This window comes from Buceros rhinoceros, unplaced genomic scaffold, assembly GCF_000710305.1.
Source record: "Buceros rhinoceros silvestris isolate BGI_N320 unplaced genomic scaffold, ASM71030v1 scaffold1043, whole genome shotgun sequence".
NCBI lineage: Eukaryota > Metazoa > Chordata > Aves > Bucerotiformes > Bucerotidae > Buceros > Buceros rhinoceros.
Genome location: NW_010402809.1, coordinates 14044 through 35751, shown reverse-complemented (window position 1 = coordinate 35751; position 21708 = coordinate 14044). Strand labels below are relative to the sequence as shown.

The following is a 21708-nucleotide window of genomic DNA, read 5'->3' as shown; positions in this document are numbered from 1 at the left end:
TTCCTGCTGTGCAGAGTTTTTGTCTTACATAGATGATTTTGGAACCAATAACCGTAATTCATTTCTATTTTTACTTAATTGCCTAAGTTCAAAGTTCAGTTTTCCTTAGAAGAATGCATTAAACTATTAACTATTAAACTATTAACCAAATTCTGGTCTAGAGACGAGTGTGTCATGATACCTTATATTGTACTCAGAACAAATGCCAGCCTGAGCTGTGGTCTCAAGCCATCCTTACAGTATCTCCTTGGCTTGGCTCTGTAGTTGACGGATTCCCTAAGGTAGTTGCTAACACTTCAGGCAATGATGTGGCACTTGCTCCTGGCAAAGCAACAAGATAATCGTCAAAAGGGGAGAGCAAATGGGAGGAAAAGAGTGACTATCTAGATAGGTAGACAAGCAATGAAGAGCAGAGCTCTCTTGACTTGGATTCTTAGCTGGTGAATTGCAGGAGCATGGCTCTAAACCTGCCAAAGGAGAGAGCGTTCACAGCTCTGGCTCATAGTGCAGTTACAATAGCTCATTATTTTAAGCAGTATCGACAACTCAGAATTTATGAATTTCAGAAAGCAGGACTGTTGCTGCATCTTCTGATGTCCTAATGTAGATCCCACTAATTCCAGCATCAAGTCCATTGTTTATATTTAAGCTGAAGGATGTTTTTGAAAGAGATCTTGACTGACATACTGAAGCATTGAAGAATCCACCGTGTTTCTGAATAAAAATGTTGCTGAATAGTTTTTCCTCACTGTTGGAAGGAATAAAAGGGAAATGTGCCTTGTTTTAACAAGTCACTGGGTACTGTGCCTTTCTCTGCTAGTATAAAGTTCTCTTCTATTCTTAACCTTTGACCAAAACAAGAACCTTGAATAGTGCAAATCTGAAAATAGTGCTGTGTGGAAAAAATGAAGTTAATCAAATTTCTAAACTCCCTCACTTCAGGAAAAGTTTTTTAACACACTGACGTTTTGGAGATTTTTCCCAAACACTTTCTGGTTTTTACAACCTTTCTGAAAGGCATACGAAACCTAGGCATTTTATCTCAAAACAATTTTTTGAATTTAGTATAGAACAACAACTAAATTCCTGCTTTTCTCAGCAAATCCCCAGTTGTATGTACAAAAATCAAACTTATCCCGCTGTGCCACATCACTGTACTTGGGCACTCTTAAACTGTGTTGCCTTCTGTGCTTGTAAGATCTTTTTAGGAGTGCTGTTGTGTGATCTGTACTGCTCTGTTCCACTAGTGTGAACTTGGTTTTAGCTGTATTAAAATGCGTGATGCTCAGATGAATGAATTAATTTTTGTATACACCCTTTTTTTAAAAGAATTGGAATGTTGTGCAAGACAATTAACTGCCTTACGGAAAGCTGTGTTTCAGCCCATCCATTGATACATTTGGTTCAACAAGAAGCGTGCAGAAGTGTTAGCTACTGGGCATTAGAGAATGGTTCCTAGTAGACATGTTGAAAATATTTGGATTCTGTATTAGCCTGCACTATCTTCAGCTGTTGACTTTGTTTTGGCTGTAAACCTGAATTCAGACAACCCAAAGAATAAAGAACCATCAGTGACCTTTCTAACAGATCATTTTTTTGGGAGACAATTTCTCTTCATCCTCTTTCAACAGTTATGTATTGTTTACTGAAGATATGTACAGAATGTACAAACAGGAAGATCTCCTTCCTGAGAAATACTTCATGAACAGTGCTGAAATAGAGAGGGCATGAAGTGTGAAATCTGAAATGGCTTAAAAGATTGCCACGTGGAAATATTTCTTAAACGAACAAACCAACAAAAAAACAACCCAAAAAGTGGAGGGCAGGGAAGAAGAAAAGTTAAGGCAGTGCTGTGAAGGCGCTGTTGTTTTTACAGCGAGCTAGAGAACTGTTCTTCACTTTCCATTGGATGAGGGGTTTGATCTTGAAACTAGATCTGTGGAGGATGAGTCTAAAGCTCAGCAGCAGGTAGCAGCAAATATCCAAAGGACAGCATTTAAACACATGGACAGAAAATTCTTCAACTGTCAGTGCATGTTGTGATTGTTGATCTGGTCAGGATGAATCCGTAGATGAGGGAAATGGTTGTCCAAAAAATTGTGTCGTACTTGTGAGGAGATCAATCTGCAATGAGAATTTTCCAAGCGAGCAGATTCATATACTCCCATCGCAGCAAATGAAAGTTACAATTGTAAGAGTCTGCGAGAAGGGATGTTGCAGTTTCTTCCATCGCAGTTTGTTATTTCAGGAATTATAATGTAGTGAAGTGCTAGGAAAGTTCGAAGTTACTTGTTGCGTGTAGCTGTTTTGGCTGTATTAGTTACCACCTTTTCTTCCATTTCTTTTTAGACAAAGAGAGTCTGATCACGGACAGTGGAAAACTACATGCTCTTGATCTTCTGTTGACACGGCTGAAATCTCAAGGACACAGAGTACTCATCTACTCCCAGATGACACGGATGATTGACTTACTGGAGGTAGGAGAACTATAGCCTATAGAAGACAAATTCTGAAGAGGCAGATTTAGCAACAGTGTTTTGGAAAAAATACTATAATTTGGATATGGCAAACCTGATGTAAAATTGTCATACTGAAGGGTACCCAATAAATGCTTTAATATGAGAGTATAAGAGGTGCTGTACACCAGAGTTAGGCTTAAGGTCCAGCCTAGTGTCATGCTTCCACTAGCGTACAACAGCAGATGGTATGGGGAAGATGTACAAGACGTACAACAGTCATACTTGACAGTTAGTCTCTGTGTCCAGCACCTTGCGGCTCAAGGGCTTTCTGAGCCAGATGTACCTTCTGTATTTTCGCTGATCCTCAATGGGTTCTTTCATGGAACTGCGCAGTTGCCTCTTGCGTCCTTGTAAGTTTTTTGTCAGTTGCACCTCCTGTGGCAAGGAGTTGCATGGCATCATTATCCTCTTTTACTGGTTATGAACTGCTTGCTTCTCTTTCCATTTGATGCCCACGTGTCCTTTTATTGGAAGAAAGGGAGAGACAGTGATTAATTTTACATTATGTTGCTTGTAATTTCACAGACTTTTACTGTTTCCCTTTATCATCTTGTATCTGTGAGAAGTTTGGTAGGCATTAACAATAAGAGGTTCTCTGGCATATATAACAGGAAAGAAATCAGGACTTAAGTCATTACTCGTTATTTAAATACAGTCTGCCTCAGAAAAAAATAAAACCAAAAATCTGTATCTGATTAGCAACCATGCTACCAAAGAGCTAGTTTGAGGAGACATTAGTAGGAGAGCTATTCATTTGGTTTCTTACTGGTAATACTTAAGATTATTAGAAGAGATACGCTTATTGCTGTGCTTCAGCTGAAGGCAGCAAAGCTTGAGTTTTTGGCTGGATCTGAGAAAAGGAATATCTTGTGCCGTAATGTAGTGAAGGATTATCAGTGAAGGATTAGTAGTAATAATTTTTATGAATATCTGAGTAAGAAAATAGGAGGCTTGATGTACATTGGTTTCAAAGAAACAGTCCTGATAAAGTTTTCCGACTGTGAACATGTAGTAGGTGGGAAAATATTTGCATTTCGCAGCATAATTTCAGTGCTGCTAAAACATCGAGATCCCGTGATCCTTCAGCCGTTAGTCCTAGGAATTCATGGGCTCCCTCAGCAGTGAAGATAGAAGTGAGATACCTTCTCCGCAATAAAGTGAAGAGAAAAAGTGAGAAGCATGCATCAATAGCTGTCTAAATCATGAGCGAGTCCTATGTGAGCTGGAGCGCATAAGGTCAGCAGTTAATAGTTTGGTAACACATCATTTTGTTATTGACAGAATTTTGGTTTTGCTGCTGTGAGAAAAACCAGAACTTGCATGGTTGCAATTTCATGTGTTGGATCTTTGCCTAGAATTGCTTCCTATGCCTCTCCTCTTTTTTTTGGCAAACGTTGGACGTGATGCAGGTTTGTTGACACCCTGCATTACACCATGAAGCTCATAAAGCTTAGTGTTCGGTGCATCTGTCTTTTCTGTTAGCATTCTGTTTTAAAGACTTGGGAGCACACCAGTTTCCTATTCCACCTCCTAAGTGCTCAACTCGTTGGGTTTTATTACTTGGATAAGCCACCTACCAAGTCTTCTCATTTTCCTCCTCCCCATCCATGTAACAGAAGCTGGAGTTAAGCAAGTTAAAACTCAAGCCCTTAAGTACTCATTTTGTAAAGAAATTCTTTAAAAAGTTGTGTAGCAGTAGATACTTATTTTTATTGTGACCAGCAATACCAAAACACATCCTGTCTGCCTACTTGAATATGAAAGAACATAAGATGTCCTACTTCTTTTAACAGTATTTTGACCGTGTCATTGTGACTGCTACAATATCATGCTAACCTAATCTATGCAAGGCAGAGAGCACGTTGTTTACAAAGTTATAAAACCATGTTGGTTTGATTTAGTTTCAGCTGAAGAACTGATGCTTAATTCAGCTGTTACATAAAAAGGCAGATATAAATACAAAGAGGAAAATTATTTTCTTTCAACAGAAGGGGATAAAGTGTAAGTTTGCTATTTCATGCAGATGTGTATTTCTCCTTTTTAAGATTATGAGGTTTGTTTTTCTCAGTGCAATTGCTTTCTCCTATATGGAAGAGTAATTGTCCATTATTTCGGTGGGAATCACATTGCTTTCATGTGATGAGGGGGCAAGTTACATTCGGCATGAAGTGTCTTAGTTCTGCCAAAATTAGCTGTGTTTGGAACACAGTAGTACCCAGTGTGTTTTCCCTTCATGTTATTTCGTAGTCCATTTTATAGTTTAAGGGAAAACATTCTGTAGTCTTGGAGAAGGTATCAGTGTCAAAGCCAGGAAGAGCACAGACTTGAACAGTACTGCCTTCTACTGTACTCAGGTCCTTGTGTGTTGTTCACTTCCTCGGTAGGTACTCTGTTGCAAGGGCCACTTCATTTTTCCTAGATTGATACTTTTTGTGGCTTGGTGACACCTTATACTAAAACAAGATTGGCAGGTGCATTTTTCAAGCAGGTTTAGTGTCTCTGTGAGATTAAAGCCTCCCCATGAGACCTCCGCCATCCCACCTCATCGCTCCCTGCGGGAACTGTGAAAATGAGCAGTTATCGAGTGCTTTCTGCAATTACAGCAGAACTGCTTAAATAGTTTCTTTACCATCAGAGTGCTCTTTTTTCTCTTTTTTTGTCTAAAAGTGTGCCATTTTTGTAACTGATCAAAGCACTAAACTGCTGACAAGTGTAGTTTAAGTTGCAGTGGGGTTTTTGGGTTTTGGTTTTGGGTTTTTTTTTCCCTAAATTGAAAGAGTTTGCTGCTAGTATTTGGAAAAATACTGGATTAAAACACTTCACCAAAAAGGGTGTTTCGTATGAGCACTGTTACACTACTGTGAAGTATCCCTCTGGATCTAAGGCAGGTGGATGAAGGCAGATCAGAACCTGTTAAGCAGAATCTTTCATAGACAGTTAGTTAAAGGCTAATGTACTAAGCGAGTTTGTGGGCTGATGGAGAACAACCCATGAATGCCAGTATTAGAGGTGTGGAATAACTTTTTAAAAATTTGTGCCTTAGTGGAAGTGTGTAAGGTCTGGGATAAGGATAAATGGAATGAAAGAAGTTGGTTTTAATTTGTGCTGAAGTTTGTTTGGAAGACACTGATGAAGAGATGGTTAATAATGAGATGAGGGAAGACTAAATCAAGGTGTTGAAAGGTTGAGTTATCCTAAAAGCAGATAAAAGACAGTAAGAAGAAGTGGAAGGAAAAGACCTTTGTGATTCTAGAAAAAGGATTGATCGAATCTGAAGGAAAAGTCATGTAGTACCTAACTGACAACTGTATCTCACTGGTTTCAGTTGGTGCCAGAAACCTGTCATAGAGGTGGAATAAATCAGTAGTACATTAGGGCTTGAGTGTCTGTGTGGTGAAGTAGCTGTCCTCTGCTTTAAACTACTGTTGTACTCAAGAAATCATACTAGCCACGAGCTCTCTGTTTTGTATAGATAGGCCAAGTGTGACTTCACCCATTTCCACATTGTTAATTTTATTTACCTATTTTTCTCTTTCATCTGCCCTACCTTGGAGCTTTTTGTTAGTACAGCAGTCTTTTTCCCAGGTTCCTTATAGTATGGTAACTCTTTCACCTTTTCTGTAGTAGTGAAGCAGAACAAAAAGAAACAGGAGCCCTGAAGGATGGGTGAGAACTGAGCATGGTACTGTCAGAAGGTTCTTAAACTACTGTTGTACTCAAGAAATCATACTAGCCATGAGCTCTCTGTTTTGTATAGATAGGCCAAGTGTGACTTCACCCATTTCCACATTGTTAATTTTATTTACCTATTTTTCTCTTTCATCTGCCCTACCTTGGAGCTTTTTGTTAGTACAGCAGTCTTTTTCCCAGGTTCCTTATAGTATGGTAACTCTTTCACCTTTTCTGTAGTAGTGAAGCAGAACAAAAAGAAACAGGAGCCCTGAAGGATGGGTGAGAAGAACTGAGCACGGTACTGTCAGAAGGTTTGTTAGAGTGTAAGCACTGCCAGGTCTTCTCACAGCACATCAGTTCTGTATCTGCTGAACACTGCAGCTCAGAACAAGATGAATCCAATAGTTCTTGCTGCTGAAGTGCCATCTGTTTCCTTTCTGTCTTCATTTGCAGTCACAGCTTCTCCAAAAGACACATGCACCAGTCGTGTTAAATCTAATGCATGTAACTAGTAGGAGTTACAAGGATCACATTGTTAAAATATCGGAGGGTATTTTACCAAAGGAACTCTGTGGATATCTGAATAGCCTGAAGGGCTTTCTGGGAAATTCAGGTTTTACTGATAGTTACACATGTATTAACAAAATGCTGAGTACCTTACAGCACGAAAAATGTCTCCCTGGAAAAAGCCTTTGCCTACAGCATTCCTGGCTGATGCCATTTTATTTGTGTCCCAGGCAATGATTTTGTCTGCTGCTTGACATGAGGTGTGGGCTGACACGCGACTGTGATGTTCAAGGTGTTCTTGTACGCAGTGAAATTCATAGGCTCTTGAACAGCGAGATAAAGCCTGGGCAGACGTTAGTGTGCAGAAGCAGTTTTTTAAAACCACTAGTCAAATGATCTGAAATCGTCAGGGAGCAGATAGTCCGTTTGTTAGGAAAGATTTGCTTAGACAGTGAAATCCTAGGATTTTGTAAAAATTTAGACTTTGGAAAACTTCCTGTTTCAGTGATTTCATTTACCTGTTTATTTATAGAAAATGGCATATACCATAATTGACATCATCGTTTATCTCTTATGTCAGCTTCTGCATTTTATATATGATTGAGTAGCTTTAAGTTCTGAATTTCTGTTATCGTAAAGTATTGCTTGCGTAAGATTGCTTATAGCATATTTGTTGTTGACATTTAGGAATTATTTTTAAGTAGCAATTCTGCTTTTGTTGTGTGTTTTTTTTTTTTTTTTTTTTTTTTTTTTTTTTTTTTTTTTTTTTTTTTTTTTTTTTTTTTTTTTTTTTTTTTTTTTTTTTTTTTTTTTTTTTTTTTCCTTCTGGAATAATCATGAATGAACAGTTTTGAGAACAACTCTTTTGCTGGTGTGTGTTCTTTGCAGGAATACATGGTTTATAGGAAACATACCTACATGAGATTGGATGGTTCTTCAAAGATTTCTGAACGAAGGGACATGGTAGCAGATTTTCAGAACAGGTAATATATTTTACAAGGTGTGTCTTTGTTAAATTGTGTGTACATAGAGAGTTGGTGTAAGATGTAATAGAAATTAATTAAATTGACAGTTAAATTATCTTCTCTGATATCGAACGGACCTTGTTTATCTGAAACCGTTTCTAGGTGGTTTGCTGACCAGGAGTCACTGGTGTTGCTACTGAACCCAGCTGTATTTAGGAATTTGTCATCTGTGAAACCGTATTGAAAGCAATTTTAGAGTACCTGCTTATTTGGCTTCTTGCCATTCCAAATACACTATTGCTTATAAAGGGACTCAGTAGAAAGGTGGCAAATGTCTGTTGGTGGTTATATGCTCTGAGAATTGACACTGCAAAGATGAGATTGAAAATGTTGCATATGCTAGGGCTTTGAAAGTGACCTAGTTTTCTACAAAACAAACCATATAGACATGTTTTTAAAACCTTAAACTAATATACAAGTGATAAAATGAGGATTTTATTAGACAGTAAGATATGTTAATCCTTTTTGTGTAGTAAACCAACATGGATTCTTGCCATTTTTACAAGCACACGGGAAAGAAGAATATGTAATCGTCATGTATGTTAGTATGTTTTAGTATAACTTTGTCTTCACTAGGATGCGTTATTTATAATGATTGAATGTATTGTTCTTAAGTTTCCTTTTAAGCATGAGATACGGTTTGATTGATAGGATGTCACTTTGATATGGTTGGCCGCAGTAAGTTTACCCTTCCTGAATGTTGATGTAAGCTTGTAAGAAAGTCACTTTCCTTTTACAGAGGAGTTAGGTTCAGAGGCTGTTTTTATTGCAGGGTCAAAGTAGCATTCTAAACTATAGTCCTTGTGTTAGCAGTCCCAAGGTACAGCTGAAGGTAGGAGGGGAAGCCATATACAGCCTTTTCAAGCCTCTGGTTCATGAGGCTTAAAGACCTGAAGGAGTGTGTTGCAATGATGAGTCTTACGGTAAACTCCTCAGAGCAATAAAAAGAACATGTGCCAGACCCCTGAAGTGAGAGAACCACGCAGTACCTTTCTCCCTGTTTCCAGGTGTCAGAAACTAGTTCCATGCAGATTATGATTTTCTTCTGGGATCCTGACTCTTCTGCCTTATAAGGTCCTTTAACCAAAAGAAGTAAAGAAATTTGTTTTCATGAATGACAGAATTTGGCTTTATTAATTAATAAAACAACTGAAGAAAAATAATCATTTTGGCAGGAAATCCCTTTCAGATACAGGTCAGCCAGTCTAAACAAGAATTCCTATTAAAATGTTAGTTGAGTTCCTCTTACACATGATTTACTTATGAGAAATATTTCCAGGGAAAAAAGTCTGACTGAGACTAAACTACCCTGCAGGATGTCCTAGCAGGGTACTGAAAATATATAGCAATGTAATGATAATTTGTTCCTGTAGTCTGCGGCACTGTCCATTTTCTTCCCATACGGCATTTCCAGAAGCATTTCACAGCTGGATATTCAGGTGACTGTCTGGGTGCACGTTCCACTATTGTTAAAAGAGCGAAAAAATTTCCTGACCAAGGATCACCTGCTTGACAAACAGGCACCTGCTTTGGCTTCGTGCTGCAAGCAAAGTCTAGAGATGGACAGCTCAGCTTCAGTTCTTCCCAGCTGCCCATCGCTCAGGATGGATTTTTGTACTCTTAGATTTTAAACTGCCAGAAACATTTCGAATTTCACACTTTTCCTGTGTGTTAATTCATAGTTTTCATAATGATTTCTGTTGTCTAGTTGTAATTTCTTTTGGGGGAGCAGGAGGAAATCTTACCTTGGACCAGAATGGGTTCTTTGAGAATCTGGTTTTTATGATACAGCCATGCCGGTTACTTGTGAATGTCTTGAAGTTTGAGCTCTGAGAACACAGCTCTGCTTGGCCCTCAGCAATGCGGATTCCAAAAGCCTTAGTTTTTTACTTTTGTTGAGTTGTACTAGCATATACATAATAGCCTGAAATACACCAACGCTTCCTCCAGGAAGAGCAAGAATGATCCTTTAGATTTGATGAGTGGACTTCCAAGGACAGACTGCCTCAACATAGTTAGTCAAGAAGGACATGTCCCATGCTGCTTATTCATCAAGAGTTCCTGGTGCTTTACTAACTTTGCATGCATTAGGGTACAGACAGCGTGATACCAAAAGCACCTGGCATTGCAGAGTGTCTCCTCGTAAGCAGAGGGCCTTGCTCTGTCACTATAAAAGTACAGTATGTCAACCTCTTTGGAGTCCTTACTGGTACTGTCTGCATTGTTTGCGTCAACCTGTTCACAGCTCCATATCGTGTTAAAACACTTAAATCCTGCTGACTCCCCCAGTGGCACTAGTGAGGTTCACAACCGTAGCAGAAGTCCTGATTTTGCTGTTACCCCTTGAGTTTTCGTCAGTACTGCATCTTCCTACACGTAGACCTGTCTCCTTTGTCATCTTTGTGCGCGGTATTAGAACTGCCACTGAATCTCAACAACTGTTGTCCGTTTTATCTGACTCCTCAGTTTGTAGCCAGCACTTAATGCACTGTTTGTTACAGGCACTTGTCTAGTGTGCCTCACTTTCCTGAGTTATGTGAAAGATTATTAGACTTAGAAGATTATTCCAAGTGAGGTTTTGGGATGCCTTATCTCTGTCTTAGCAGACAGCATCCTAAATCCGGTGCCAGCAAATCTAACCCTTTGGATGAGCATGGCTGTATTAGGGTTTGAGGATCTCCCAAGGAGGTGTTCAGAGATGGCTTTCCTGAAGTGTGGTGTGGAATGATGATCCTTATCCTACTGGGGCCTTCTGTCTGGAAGGCCACATCCACCCAAGTCAGCTGGTTGGTCATCAGCTTTCATGCGGTCTGAGGAGTCCCAAGAAATGTAAAAGTAGTACAGGTAGTGCAAACTGAAAACGCCTCAAGGTTACAAGGACAGCGTGTGTGCGGTAGTAATGGTGTTCATTTACTGACAGTGTGTTTCAAAGAACTTGAGTCATTCATTTTGCTCTATCTTATTGCGGTATCTGATGATTAGTACTGTCTACATAGTCATCTTTGATGACATTTTACAGTCAATCACAACTGAATTGTTCTACGAGTATCTTGAGATGAATCACTTTATCCTCGTTTTACAGATACAAAAAGTGGAAAAAAAGATACTAGAATCAGCAACATAATTAGGACTAGAGTTACGAAGTCCTTAGACTGAAGGACTTCCGTTTGCCACTGAACCCTTGTCCTTTTCTAATGTATCTCTGTATTTTCCAGCTAGCCTTTATGTTAAGATGGATTACTGCCACACCCCACCCTACCTACCCAGGGATTTGTTTGTTCTATTCAAAGCACTAAACTTAGAACAAAACTTGCATCTACACAGTTGCAGTTTCAATATTTATTTTTCTTTATCAACTGAGCATTAAGGCAAGGGTTTTTTTAACGTCGATTGGTTCTGTGAACCAATAAATTGTTCTTGTCTCAGGCCCTGGTTTGTTTTGATAGAGATTAATAAGCAAACTGAATGTTTGCGTGTTCTGACAGTTCTAATCTGTAGACTAACTTCTCTCACTCATTCATCTGTTTTTTTTTCTTGACCATGAACAGCACAAAATGTTCTGTAGTGTTCAAGTAATAGAAATAGCCCTGATCGCTTTATATCAGTCAAAGCAATTACCTCTCTGGTTATTTCTTTTTCGTTGTGCACAAAATAAGGGTTTTTTTTAAATCTCTTTCGTCTACAGGAATGATATTTTTGTGTTTCTGTTAAGCACAAGAGCTGGAGGCTTGGGCATTAACCTTACAGCTGCAGATACGGTAGGTGAAGTTTGGTGAAGTAATACAGAATAAAAAATCGGCTTACTGATGTTTTGTTTTCAGCATAAATATTTCTTTGTTTTTCCTGCCTCATATGGATCCAACCACTGTTTTTCCCAAGTTGCTCATCTCCTGCCTCCCAGTCTCACAATTTATGTAGGGATATTGGTCTTTCTGTACGAAAGCTGGCACTCTTTTAGCCATGCTGACCAATATATTTTTAGTACTGCTCTTCACATCATGAAGTTGCATAACTGTGTTTACTTTGGTTATATTTACAATATGGTATTAACTCGATCATAAAATTGTAGAGTATCGGACACTGGGTTACACCGTTTTTGGTTGCAGTTGGAAATCTCTTCCTTCTCCCCACGTACTTTAGTACCAGAGTCTAGAAAGAGTTGGATGACTGAAGGTGTCTCCAGATGCAGATGACACTTTCATACAGCAAATGCTCTTTCACGTGTGGCTGTTAGATCTTAAGATTCAGCTGCAAAGGAATCAGTAGAACAGGTATCCGTTACCCTTCTTTTGTGTGCACAGAAGAATGACGTAATGCCTCTAAAAGTACAAAACCATTTGTAGTTGAATCTCAGCTAGTCAGGAAGGATAAATTGCTTCCCCCCTGCTCACTGAAGGTGTAAAGGCATACTGATTGAGGTTAATTACAAGGATTTGCACTCTGGCGCTGCTGCCACTAGTCACTAGGAAAGGAATACTGACCTACAAGAACCATTTTTCTCTTCAATAACAGTTATCGTGCTTCTAACCCAGTATCTTGTGTGCATGCAGATTTTGACCCTAAGAAAGACTGTAATCCTTAGCCACACAAAACCAAAGATCTCCGAATCAAAAATAGCACTTCTTTTTTAAAAAAATACATCGACATATCTCGCTGTCCACTTAGAAATCAGGAGAAAATCTGTAGGATTTTCAGGATTGAGAAGTTCTCTCAACTGAAGTCACTTCAACAAAGGAAATCGATGGAGGCAAAGGCATGTTCCTGCAGGCTCCTTGCATGGGCATTTTTAGTTCTGTTTTTCTAACTTACGGAATACTTTGCTGTCAAATGTTTTCCACTGGCTTTATATGCTCACTGTGCGTAAAGTACTGTTGGAATGATAGGGCGATATTTGGCATTTTGGTTTTCTGCAGTAAAAGCGTGAGAAGTGTTAAGAGTAGACCTGACTTTCTCCAGGTTTGGAAAAAAAAATATTGGAGTATTACTTTTCAAATGAAATTCTAATTTAATGGGCTCTTTCTTTTTAAGGCAAGTAACATTAAAATGGGTTCATGATGTGGTTAGCCTGTAATGAATTATGCGACAGCGATTTCATGTGGTGACAAACTTAGGATTTGTGCCTCCAAAGCAGGTTCACTGAAGAAGATACTAAGACATTCTGTGGAAGTTGAAGCATTCATGGTGCCAGTTAGTTTGAATTCATCAGAAATGCAATGGAAAAGACTTCATAGGACTGGGCAGAGCTGCAGCCTGCCACGGGGCGGTAATTCTGTGGGGTCTATAGTAAAACTTCTGTCAGTATATTGGATTTTTGCAGGTGCTCCAATTGTATGGGTTTATTTAATCCTTTCTGTTCTGGGTTCTTTTGCAGGTAATATTCTATGACAGTGATTGGAACCCGACAGTAGACCAGCAAGCCATGGACCGAGCACACAGGCTGGGTCAAACAAAACAAGTCACCGTGTACCGGTTGATATGTAAAGGCACCATTGAGGAGCGCATCTTACAAAGAGCTAAGGAAAAGAGTGAGGTAGGAATAAAGAAAACATTTGGAACAAGAAATTGTCAGAAAAATCATATCAAAATGCTTGAAGAAACGGAAGAGGTATCTGCAGGGAGACAGACGAAAAGCCGAAAGGGCCTGTCTTTGTTAAAGTGAGCAGATCTGTATTGCTAACGCAGCAGCAATACAGCTGCATTAGATGAACTGGGGAGAAGCAATTTTACACTGTGACTTCATGAAAACTTTTTCTTATGGTGCAGTGGAACTACGCAGGCTTTTTAAAGACTAGAGCTTCTTGTCTTTGCTGTGTCAGGGCTACTGATTGCTCTCATGTTATACTGTTATACCGCAGCTGCATTTTTTTAAAAAGAAATTTGGAAGGTAGTCAGGTGAACGTTATTTGAAATGTGAGAATTGCCAGAAGAGCTCAGTGTCCTGCAGCATCAAGCAGTAAGTGCATTAGAAACTCTAAACCTTGTGACACTTAATCGGCAAGAAAAAAATTAAGCTGATTCTCTTTCTTTGGTAGCAGTAGGTGTACTATATGTAACATTCAAATTTTTTTTTGTACTCAGGGTTTCTTTTTAGTATTTGTCTTAATTAGATGTTATTCATGGTGTTGCAGCAACTGAAGCATCTCCAGCTGAATGCATTCATGTTTCCCTTGTTGAAACTTCCCCCTTTTTCTGTAGGATACAATACTAGAGTTACTGATAACACCACCAAAATAAAGGGTAGTCTTTTTGCTGATCCCAAACATCAAAATTGGCTTATGCTAAAACTTGTTCCCTTTTGCTACGTTACAACTCTTCTTTTGTGAGGGTTTTTTTAATCTAGCTGCAGTAATAGAGGTTGAGTGAATTGCTCAGACTTGAGACACTGACTCAATATGGAGATTTCGTTCTCACTCAAGAAGTCTAAAAATGTTTTACCCTTCAAAGGATATGATCTGCAAAAATCCTCTATACCAATTACTTGAAAAATTGGACTGCAAATTTATACAAGTACTGCTGTATTTTTTCTTTTTATTCAGCAGTATACTAATACTATTATCATTTGTTGTTTGTTACATGGTGCTTTAGAAGAATTGCATTTCTAGCTCAGTTGCTTCTCATATTTTATACTTTTCATAGATCTTCCCTGTAACTGGCTACTAACTTTGGTATGAGAGAAGTTGAGTCAATTCTGACTTACACAGATGCACTGGCATCTTTTTTGGCTGGCTTTCAGTGAAGGTTAGTGAGAAAGGTTCATGAGTGCTTTGAGTAATTTTTTTCTTTCTTTCTTTTAGTGTTTTTTCGACTCTTCTCTTTTTTTCTGTTTTGCAGACCTTTGGACATTTCCCACAGAGGCAGGAACCCCTGGATAATGAAGCTAGCCTGAGTATTTACTTTTTTTTTTTTTTTTTTTTCCTTTCTAGATCCAACGAATGGTGATATCAGGTGGCAATTTCAAACCTGACACCCTGAAGCCAAAAGAGGTGGTCAGCCTTCTGCTGGATGATGAGGAACTAGAAAAGAAATGTATGTGAAATTTGTATTGCAGCATTTTCCCCATCTTCCACTTCATTAGCTTATGAAATCTGTGTTTTTATCTCTGCGAACACATGTATTGCTGATAACAACTTCTGTTTCCTGGCTCTTTTTGTATTGCCAACTCTTGTTAGTACAAGCTGGTTTCATATCACTGCTGAGCTGAAAGATGAAATTGGGCAAGATGAGGTGATAAAGTTTTTATTGGCCCTCATTCAGGATCATTGTTCAGAATGACAAAGCTTCGACAAGAATTATGTAGGTCACGACAAGAAAAGTGTTGATAAAAATGCTGTATTTCATCATACTTTTGAAGCCTTACATCTATACGCTTTCATGTCGCTTGAAAGAGGAATTTCACTGTGAGACTTCTTAGTAATTTGGATACACGTAGTTGTAATATAGTAGTGTTTTCAAAGTGCTTTAGTTTTAATACAGCTGACTTTTCTTAACAGTTCTGTTAGAATCTCTTGTAAGATTCACAAAAGGACATGAAATATCTTTCCAGTGGTGACAACTTTGTATTTCTTTTCTGACAGTGCGTCAGCGTCAAGAAGAGAAGCGACAGCAAGAAGAGACAAATCGTGTGAAGGAACGTAAACGTAAAAGGGAGAAGTATGCTGAAAAGGTACTTCCGTGCAAAGAGGCTGCCTGTGTCAGTGACAGAGCTGGAAGAACTTTGGGCTCACCCCCTGTTGTGTGGTGTGGTGTGGAAACATGTTATGCACAGGCAGTTTAATGAGTAAAGCCTTCTTCCTTTCACCACTGACCATCAATCTGTGGTGTTCCCTTACGCAGAAGAGGGCTATTACAAAAATACATAATGCATAGTTATGTATCTTTTAATACCGTTAGCAACTTGAAAAATAAGAAAGTACTGCATACCCATCAACACTGCAGATCACCAGTAGTCCACAGACAATAATTTGAGGACTCATCCTTGAAAAAACCAGAATGACTGTTCTATGGCATGTAAAATGGTGACTTAATCAAGATTTTGTTCTGCAAGGATAAAAAGGAAATGTAAATGAAGTATCAAACCTATAAAAACCCATATAGCTATGTAGCTTCTGTGGAACAAGGGAAGATCAGTTTGTTTTAAAAAGATGATTAAAAGTAGTTTATGAAAATTCTGAATTTTTGAGACAGGGAGGCTTTGCATTAATTAATTGGAATTTTGTGTAATGGTAGAGAATTTTAAGACCATTCCAGAAGGTAATGGAATGCAAAGTAATTCTGTAAGATTAATTCGCTATCATACCAGCTATTTTAGGAAGGAAAAAAACCCCAAACCCTACTTAAATCTAAAGAAGGAGCCTTTAAGGGATGTGTTACTGTGCTCTTTAGAAACTTGTTTTAGGAAATTCTGGGCATGGCGTTCCCTGAGTTGTTATACTGCACTAGATGTTGAGATTTTGGGTTGCTTATTCCCTTTCTTCAGTTTTGTCACCTTTTTCATTGCTGGTATTTAATCTATTTCAGAAGAAGAAGGAAGATGAATTGGATGGGAAGAGAAAGAAAGAGGGCATGAACCTTGTGATCCCATTTGTTCCCTCAGCTGATAACTCCAACCTGTCTGCTGATGGGGATGACTCCTTCATTAGTGTAGACTCTGCCATGCCGAGCCCTTTCAGTGAGGTAAGGCTCACTGCTGCTTCAAACTATGTACGGTTTCAGTTGTCGTCTTATATCTCATAGGATTCTTGCTTTCAGTTAGCTCCTGTAGAACTGTAAGTATGTGGGGGATTGAGATGTCTTAAAAGTGAACCATAGGAATAAGAATAGTTTATTGAAAACATAACAGCTGCTAATAAGCTGCCTTACAGCTCCTCGCGTTATTTGGCATTCCATTGTTCCATCTTCATGTGCTCTCTGCCTTCCTTTCTTAAAGCAACTTCTTGCCCTGACTCTCTTCCCTTTCAGCCCTTGAAATTTTTCAGTTTCTGCCTGAAGTCCCACTTTCTTTGCTCCTACTTTCTTCTGCCTTTTTCCTATCTTTGTCATGCTCTCATTTATGATGGTGTGCCTTCTTCCATAACAGTACCTTCCCTAGCGAGAACAGTCTCTTTCTGTTCCTGAACCAAGCAGAATCCCTCAAAGAGCTCCTTGATGTTCAATTTCTTTGTAATCACTCCTTGTTAGTCTCATCTACATCATTTTCTCTGCTTCCTTCCTTGCTTTCGATTCTGAATTAGTGTGTGGGGGGGTTTTCCCCTCTGGAATTTAAATTGTAATTTCTCAGTGGCAAATATCTTATTTTCCTTAATCTTTTTGTAAAGAATGGCAAACTGGTTTTAGCAGCAAATATATTTTGTCCTACACCATCCTGTGTTGTGTTGTTGCCTTATTGACCAAGATTTCTATTAGCAGTAGTAGTATGTTAAGAAGCCTGTTGTTTCCTCTCTTACAGTTGAAGATGCACAGTTGACCAGCAGTTTTCTTAAATCTCTTTAGTCTTTTGCTTCTTAACATCTGTTTTCCTTAATTGAAGTTAAGTAAGCTCCCGGAGGTCTTCACTGCTGCTCAGCATGTAAATAGAGGGCATGGTGTGATTAGGCAGATCACGTATCATGCTGCTAGTCTCTCACAGAGAAAATGAGAGGGGGCAGAACAAGTGCCAGTTAATTACTTGCGATTGTATGTCTTTTAAAGATCTTACTATGTTTGTACCCTTCCCTTTCCTAACCTGAGAAGCCAACGGCTTTGTTCTCTGTCGTGTTTAGATATCCATTAACAGTGAATTACACATGGGTTCTATCCCTCCTGATGAGAGCAGTAGTGATATGCTTGTGATTGTGGATGATCCGGCTTCTTCAGCACCTCAGTCCAGGGCAACAAACTCTCCTGCTTCCATCACTGGCTCAGTGTCAGATACCGTGAATGGTGAGTACTTTTGCCTTGACTTACTGCTGACTTCTGTTAAAGATTGGCTTTGTATGACTTGGTGATTCGTTTTCTGTATTTTAACCAGAGCATGTGCATGGTTGGCAAGATTTTAGGGGAAAATTGCCTTTTCTTTGAGGAACTACTTGTGATTTGATAGGAAATCTCTTTATAGTCTGTCATTCACCACACTTTCCTCTTTATGTGTTAGATACTCTTAGAAGCTTTGTCTTTTGTTCCAGTGTTACAGAGGGGTCGCCTTCCATTAGGAGCATATTACCAAATTACAGACAACCAGAGCATGAATCTTCAAGCATTTCCTGGAATTCACTGTTGGGCTAATAATCAGTTTTCTATTGCCAGTGGGTGATTGGAGCAGCTGTAATTTTAAATAATGGCAGAGGTTTTTAACTGCTGTAGTTTTCTACACTGAAATAAATAGAGCCATAGTTCTTGTGAGTTTCTGGAAGAAACTTTTTATCTATTCTGAAGTAAGAAAATGCTTCATCCTGCAGGAGAACCTATTTGTGGGTTGGATTCATAATAATAATAATAATAATGCTAAGTAGTTGGAGTTAGTAAGATGCGGTTAATGAAGAGTGAAATTCTGTATACGTAATTTGTTTTCATGGGATCATTGCTTGTTAACAGTGTCCATAATAATGTAAATGAAAAGCAGCAGTTAATAGGTGGTGGTGGTGGTAACGAATGGTAGGCAATTATGGTGCTGTATTCGAGAGTCACCTGAAATACTATAGCAGTTATTGTCTTAACATTCTTCTCTTCTTAAGGAATTTCAATGCAAGATACACCTGTCACTGGGAGAGGCCAGTCAGGTCGGAGCCGGGGTCGTCCTAAAGGTTCAGGCAGTGGATCAAAAGGCAGCGCTGGGAAAGGCAGAAGCCGGAAATCAATAGCGGGAAGCGCAGCTGCGATGGCGGGTGCCAAAGCAGGGGCGGCCGCAGCCTCTGCAGCAGCATACGCGGCGTACGGGTACAATGTCTCTAAAGGTATGTGGGGAAGGGGAGACAGCAGGCTACCCAGAGCATGACCAAGCACATGAATTTGAGTGTTTGTTGTTTACAGCCTGTCAAAAAATAGATGAAAAGTGTTGCGTTGTTGGTATTGCTTGTCCATTATATCCTGCGATCCATGGGACACGGCAGTGGTGTGAGCGGGTGGATAGCCAGTGTCACTGCACGTGTCCTTGAGAGGCCAGTCCTGCAGAAGTGTTGTCTGCCGTTTGAATTATCTCATACCAAATATTGTCCCTCTCTTTATTTTGGTGTCCAGACAAATCAGGTAGTGTTGTTTATTCCATGCGCATGGCTGTGGCTTTCCTGCGTTGCTGTCATGTTGAAGTTACAGAATCAGGTTCCAAAATGTGCTAAACTGATGGTGATGGAGCTTCAGCTCTACACCAGCTGAAGGTGGCCCAGGGTGTAACTGCAAGATATTTTGTATATTGACATTCCAGCTCTCATAAATCATGAATACAGGGTGGTCTTAGGACTGGTTGTTAGTATATTGTTTGTTGTTGAAGAGCCACAAGTGGAATAATATGCTCACGTGGAATTTCACTCCCTTTTCTGTTGTAGGCATGTCTGCAGGTAGCCCTCTACAAACAGCAATTATTCGGCCTTCTGGACTTGCAGATTTCGGACCTTCAAGCGCCTCTTCTCCCTTGAGCTCCCCTTTGAGCAAAGGAAACAGTATTTGTGGGACCCCCAAAAGCTTAAACCTGACCAGCAGTCTCATATCAGAAACTTCAATTCGGAAACAAAGCAAAGGTGCCCACACCTCAGGTGGACGGTAGTAATTTTGAACGCGCAAAGCTTGCCTGAACTGCGTTGGCTTTCAGAGCAGACCACCCTGCCAGCTGAAGGCATGCAGATTGATGCCTTGTTGCTGTCCAGCACGTGTGAAAAGAAAATCAAAGCACAATGGGAGTGGGTGGTTTATGTGAGCACTTTGATTATGTGTATTCCAAAAACCTATCTTTGCTGCGAGAAGGAGGGAAGGGAGTCTGAGGTAACTGGGAGTATGTCAGCTTGTGTTTTATTGACACATCTGACAAAAATTCCCAAAAAAGCCTCCAGCTACTCGTTGCAATATCCTGCAGCTGTACGTGCTTGAAGTCACACCAATATACTTTCTCTCCTGTAGCTTGAGGTAGAACCCAGTGTTGGTTTTATCCTGTGAGATCAGTATCCGAAGCCCAGGAGTATCCTGTAGAGTCGCAAGACATTTCTGTACTGGCAGCTGGTCAGTGTGCCTGCAGGGGTAGTCGGGGCTAAGCTGAAGATGGTGTGTGATCAAAAGAAAATTTGGATTCTTCTAGCGTAGGCCTCTGGATTCTTTAAAGGTTTGAAATGCAAAGGAAGGTGTCTCAGGTGGTTTCCGGGGAACGGACTCTTTTCAGCACCATTTGCCAGGAAGAGATTCAGAGCCGCAGAATACAGAAAGCACTGGCAGGCCTCGTGTGAGAGCAGCAGCACCGCTTCTGCTTCCCGCGGTGGAGGGAAACCTCAAACCAGTGGTTGGGTTTGCATTTCAGAGTTCTCATCAGCGTGGACACTCACCATGTTCAGAATTATTTCTGTCACTCTGGAGGTCTGCAGACCTCTTAAAAGCTTAGAACCAATGTAATGTTCTATTTGTACAAAGCTGGAGAAGAGGGAAAACTTGAAGTGCCAAGGGAAGAGTTTGCTGCTGCTCTTCTCACTGTGCCGTAGCAGAGCGTGGTTCTGCAGCTTGCAGTGCTGCGAGGGGAGCAACAAAAACCAGTCCTAAGAGGAGAACCGTGCCATTCCCCCTTCCAGCCAAACCCTGGGAAGAAGATTGTCTCGTATCCTAGCCATCCATTGACTGTTCTTCCAGTGTGTTTCCCCTCATCAGCATGGTCATCACACGTTCTAGCTTGGTGGAGTGCGCTGCGGAGTGTGGGCACCAGTAGCCACGTCCCGTAAAGCTGACAGAAGGCAGTGCTGCCAGTGCCCATCTGTGTTCTCGCTCTCTGCTTGCTCCTTCCCTGTTCTCAATGCACCCCCCGCCCCCCGCCTCCCGTAGCCCCTCGCTTTGCTGTAAGCATTGTCTGCATTGCACTGAGATTTAGGTGTGGGGCAGTTCTTCTGTCTGACACGTTGAACTAAAGGGCTGTTCTGCCAGGGCACTTTCATCCCTTGAGAGAGAAGCAGGTTGAATTGCAGGTCTGGGCTGTGACAGCAGAAGATGACTTTTTTAATAATTTTTTTCCAACCCCAAATCCTTTGCCTGGCGTCCTACAGTGTGGAGCGAGTGCTTCCTGTTGGCTCTGCCTCTAATTTGCACACCTGAACATAGCAGAACTGAGCTTCGTTAGTTAGATTGATTTTTAAACAGATTTGCAGGGGATAATTGAGGGGGAGGTGATGTTTAATTAACTCATGATGACTTCCCCCTTCCCCTCCTGTTCACATGTATATATGATATTTAGAGGGAATCAGATAAATGCCAAGCCTTTTTTTCTCTTTGAATGTGCTGTCTATTTTTATAACTGAACTTGTACATATGTATAAAGAGAGACACATCTTTCTTTTACTAACTGGAGAAGAAAATCTTAAATAAAATGGAGTGAGATAATTTTATGTAAATCAGTGTCTTTGTGGTTTTTATGCGTGTAGCTGTATGAATGAGAGGACTAGGGAGGGTGTGCGTCTGGAAATGCATCCGGAGGCGTATGCTGCTCGGTGTAACGCTGTAGGGTGTCTAGACTCTTCCAACCATCACGTGCGTAACCTTTTCGAGATACAACTATCGCAAGTCCGTGTTCTCTGATTGTCTCTGAATCTGTTTTGGAGTAGGTATGCAGCACATCAGGAGACGACAGAAGCAAGTATAATATACGTGATTACATAGTACCTGAGCTAAGATGGTTATGAGTGTTTCGGAACATAATTTTCTACAGTTCTTTTTTTTTTCAGTGGAGAGTTGAAAGGACTTTCTTGTGTGCAGGCTTGATTTTCTGTCTGCTAGACAGTTGCATCAATTTGCAATCCAAAATGGAGAGAACAAAATAATTTAGAATT

The 21708-nt window shown here is 40.0% G+C and overlaps 1 protein-coding gene across 1 annotated transcript in view; it reads left to right on the top strand.

Moving 5' to 3' along the window:
• INO80 (INO80 complex subunit) overlaps positions 1-19645 on the top strand; it is a 59395-nt gene extending 39750 nt beyond the window's left edge. The window contains exons 27-36 of the mRNA XM_010132741.1: positions 2350-2477; positions 7587-7681; positions 11409-11481; positions 13095-13253; positions 14647-14749; positions 15298-15386; positions 16241-16396; positions 17482-17641; positions 18433-18651; positions 19240-19645. Of these exons, the coding sequence (XP_010131043.1) occupies positions 2350-2477; positions 7587-7681; positions 11409-11481; positions 13095-13253; positions 14647-14749; positions 15298-15386; positions 16241-16396; positions 17482-17641; positions 18433-18651; positions 19240-19457 (1400 nt within the window). The 3' untranslated portion in view covers positions 19458-19645. The remainder of the gene's footprint in view (positions 1-2349; positions 2478-7586; positions 7682-11408; positions 11482-13094; positions 13254-14646; positions 14750-15297; positions 15387-16240; positions 16397-17481; positions 17642-18432; positions 18652-19239) is intronic.
• The last annotated feature ends 2063 nt before the right edge of the window (positions 19646-21708 follow it).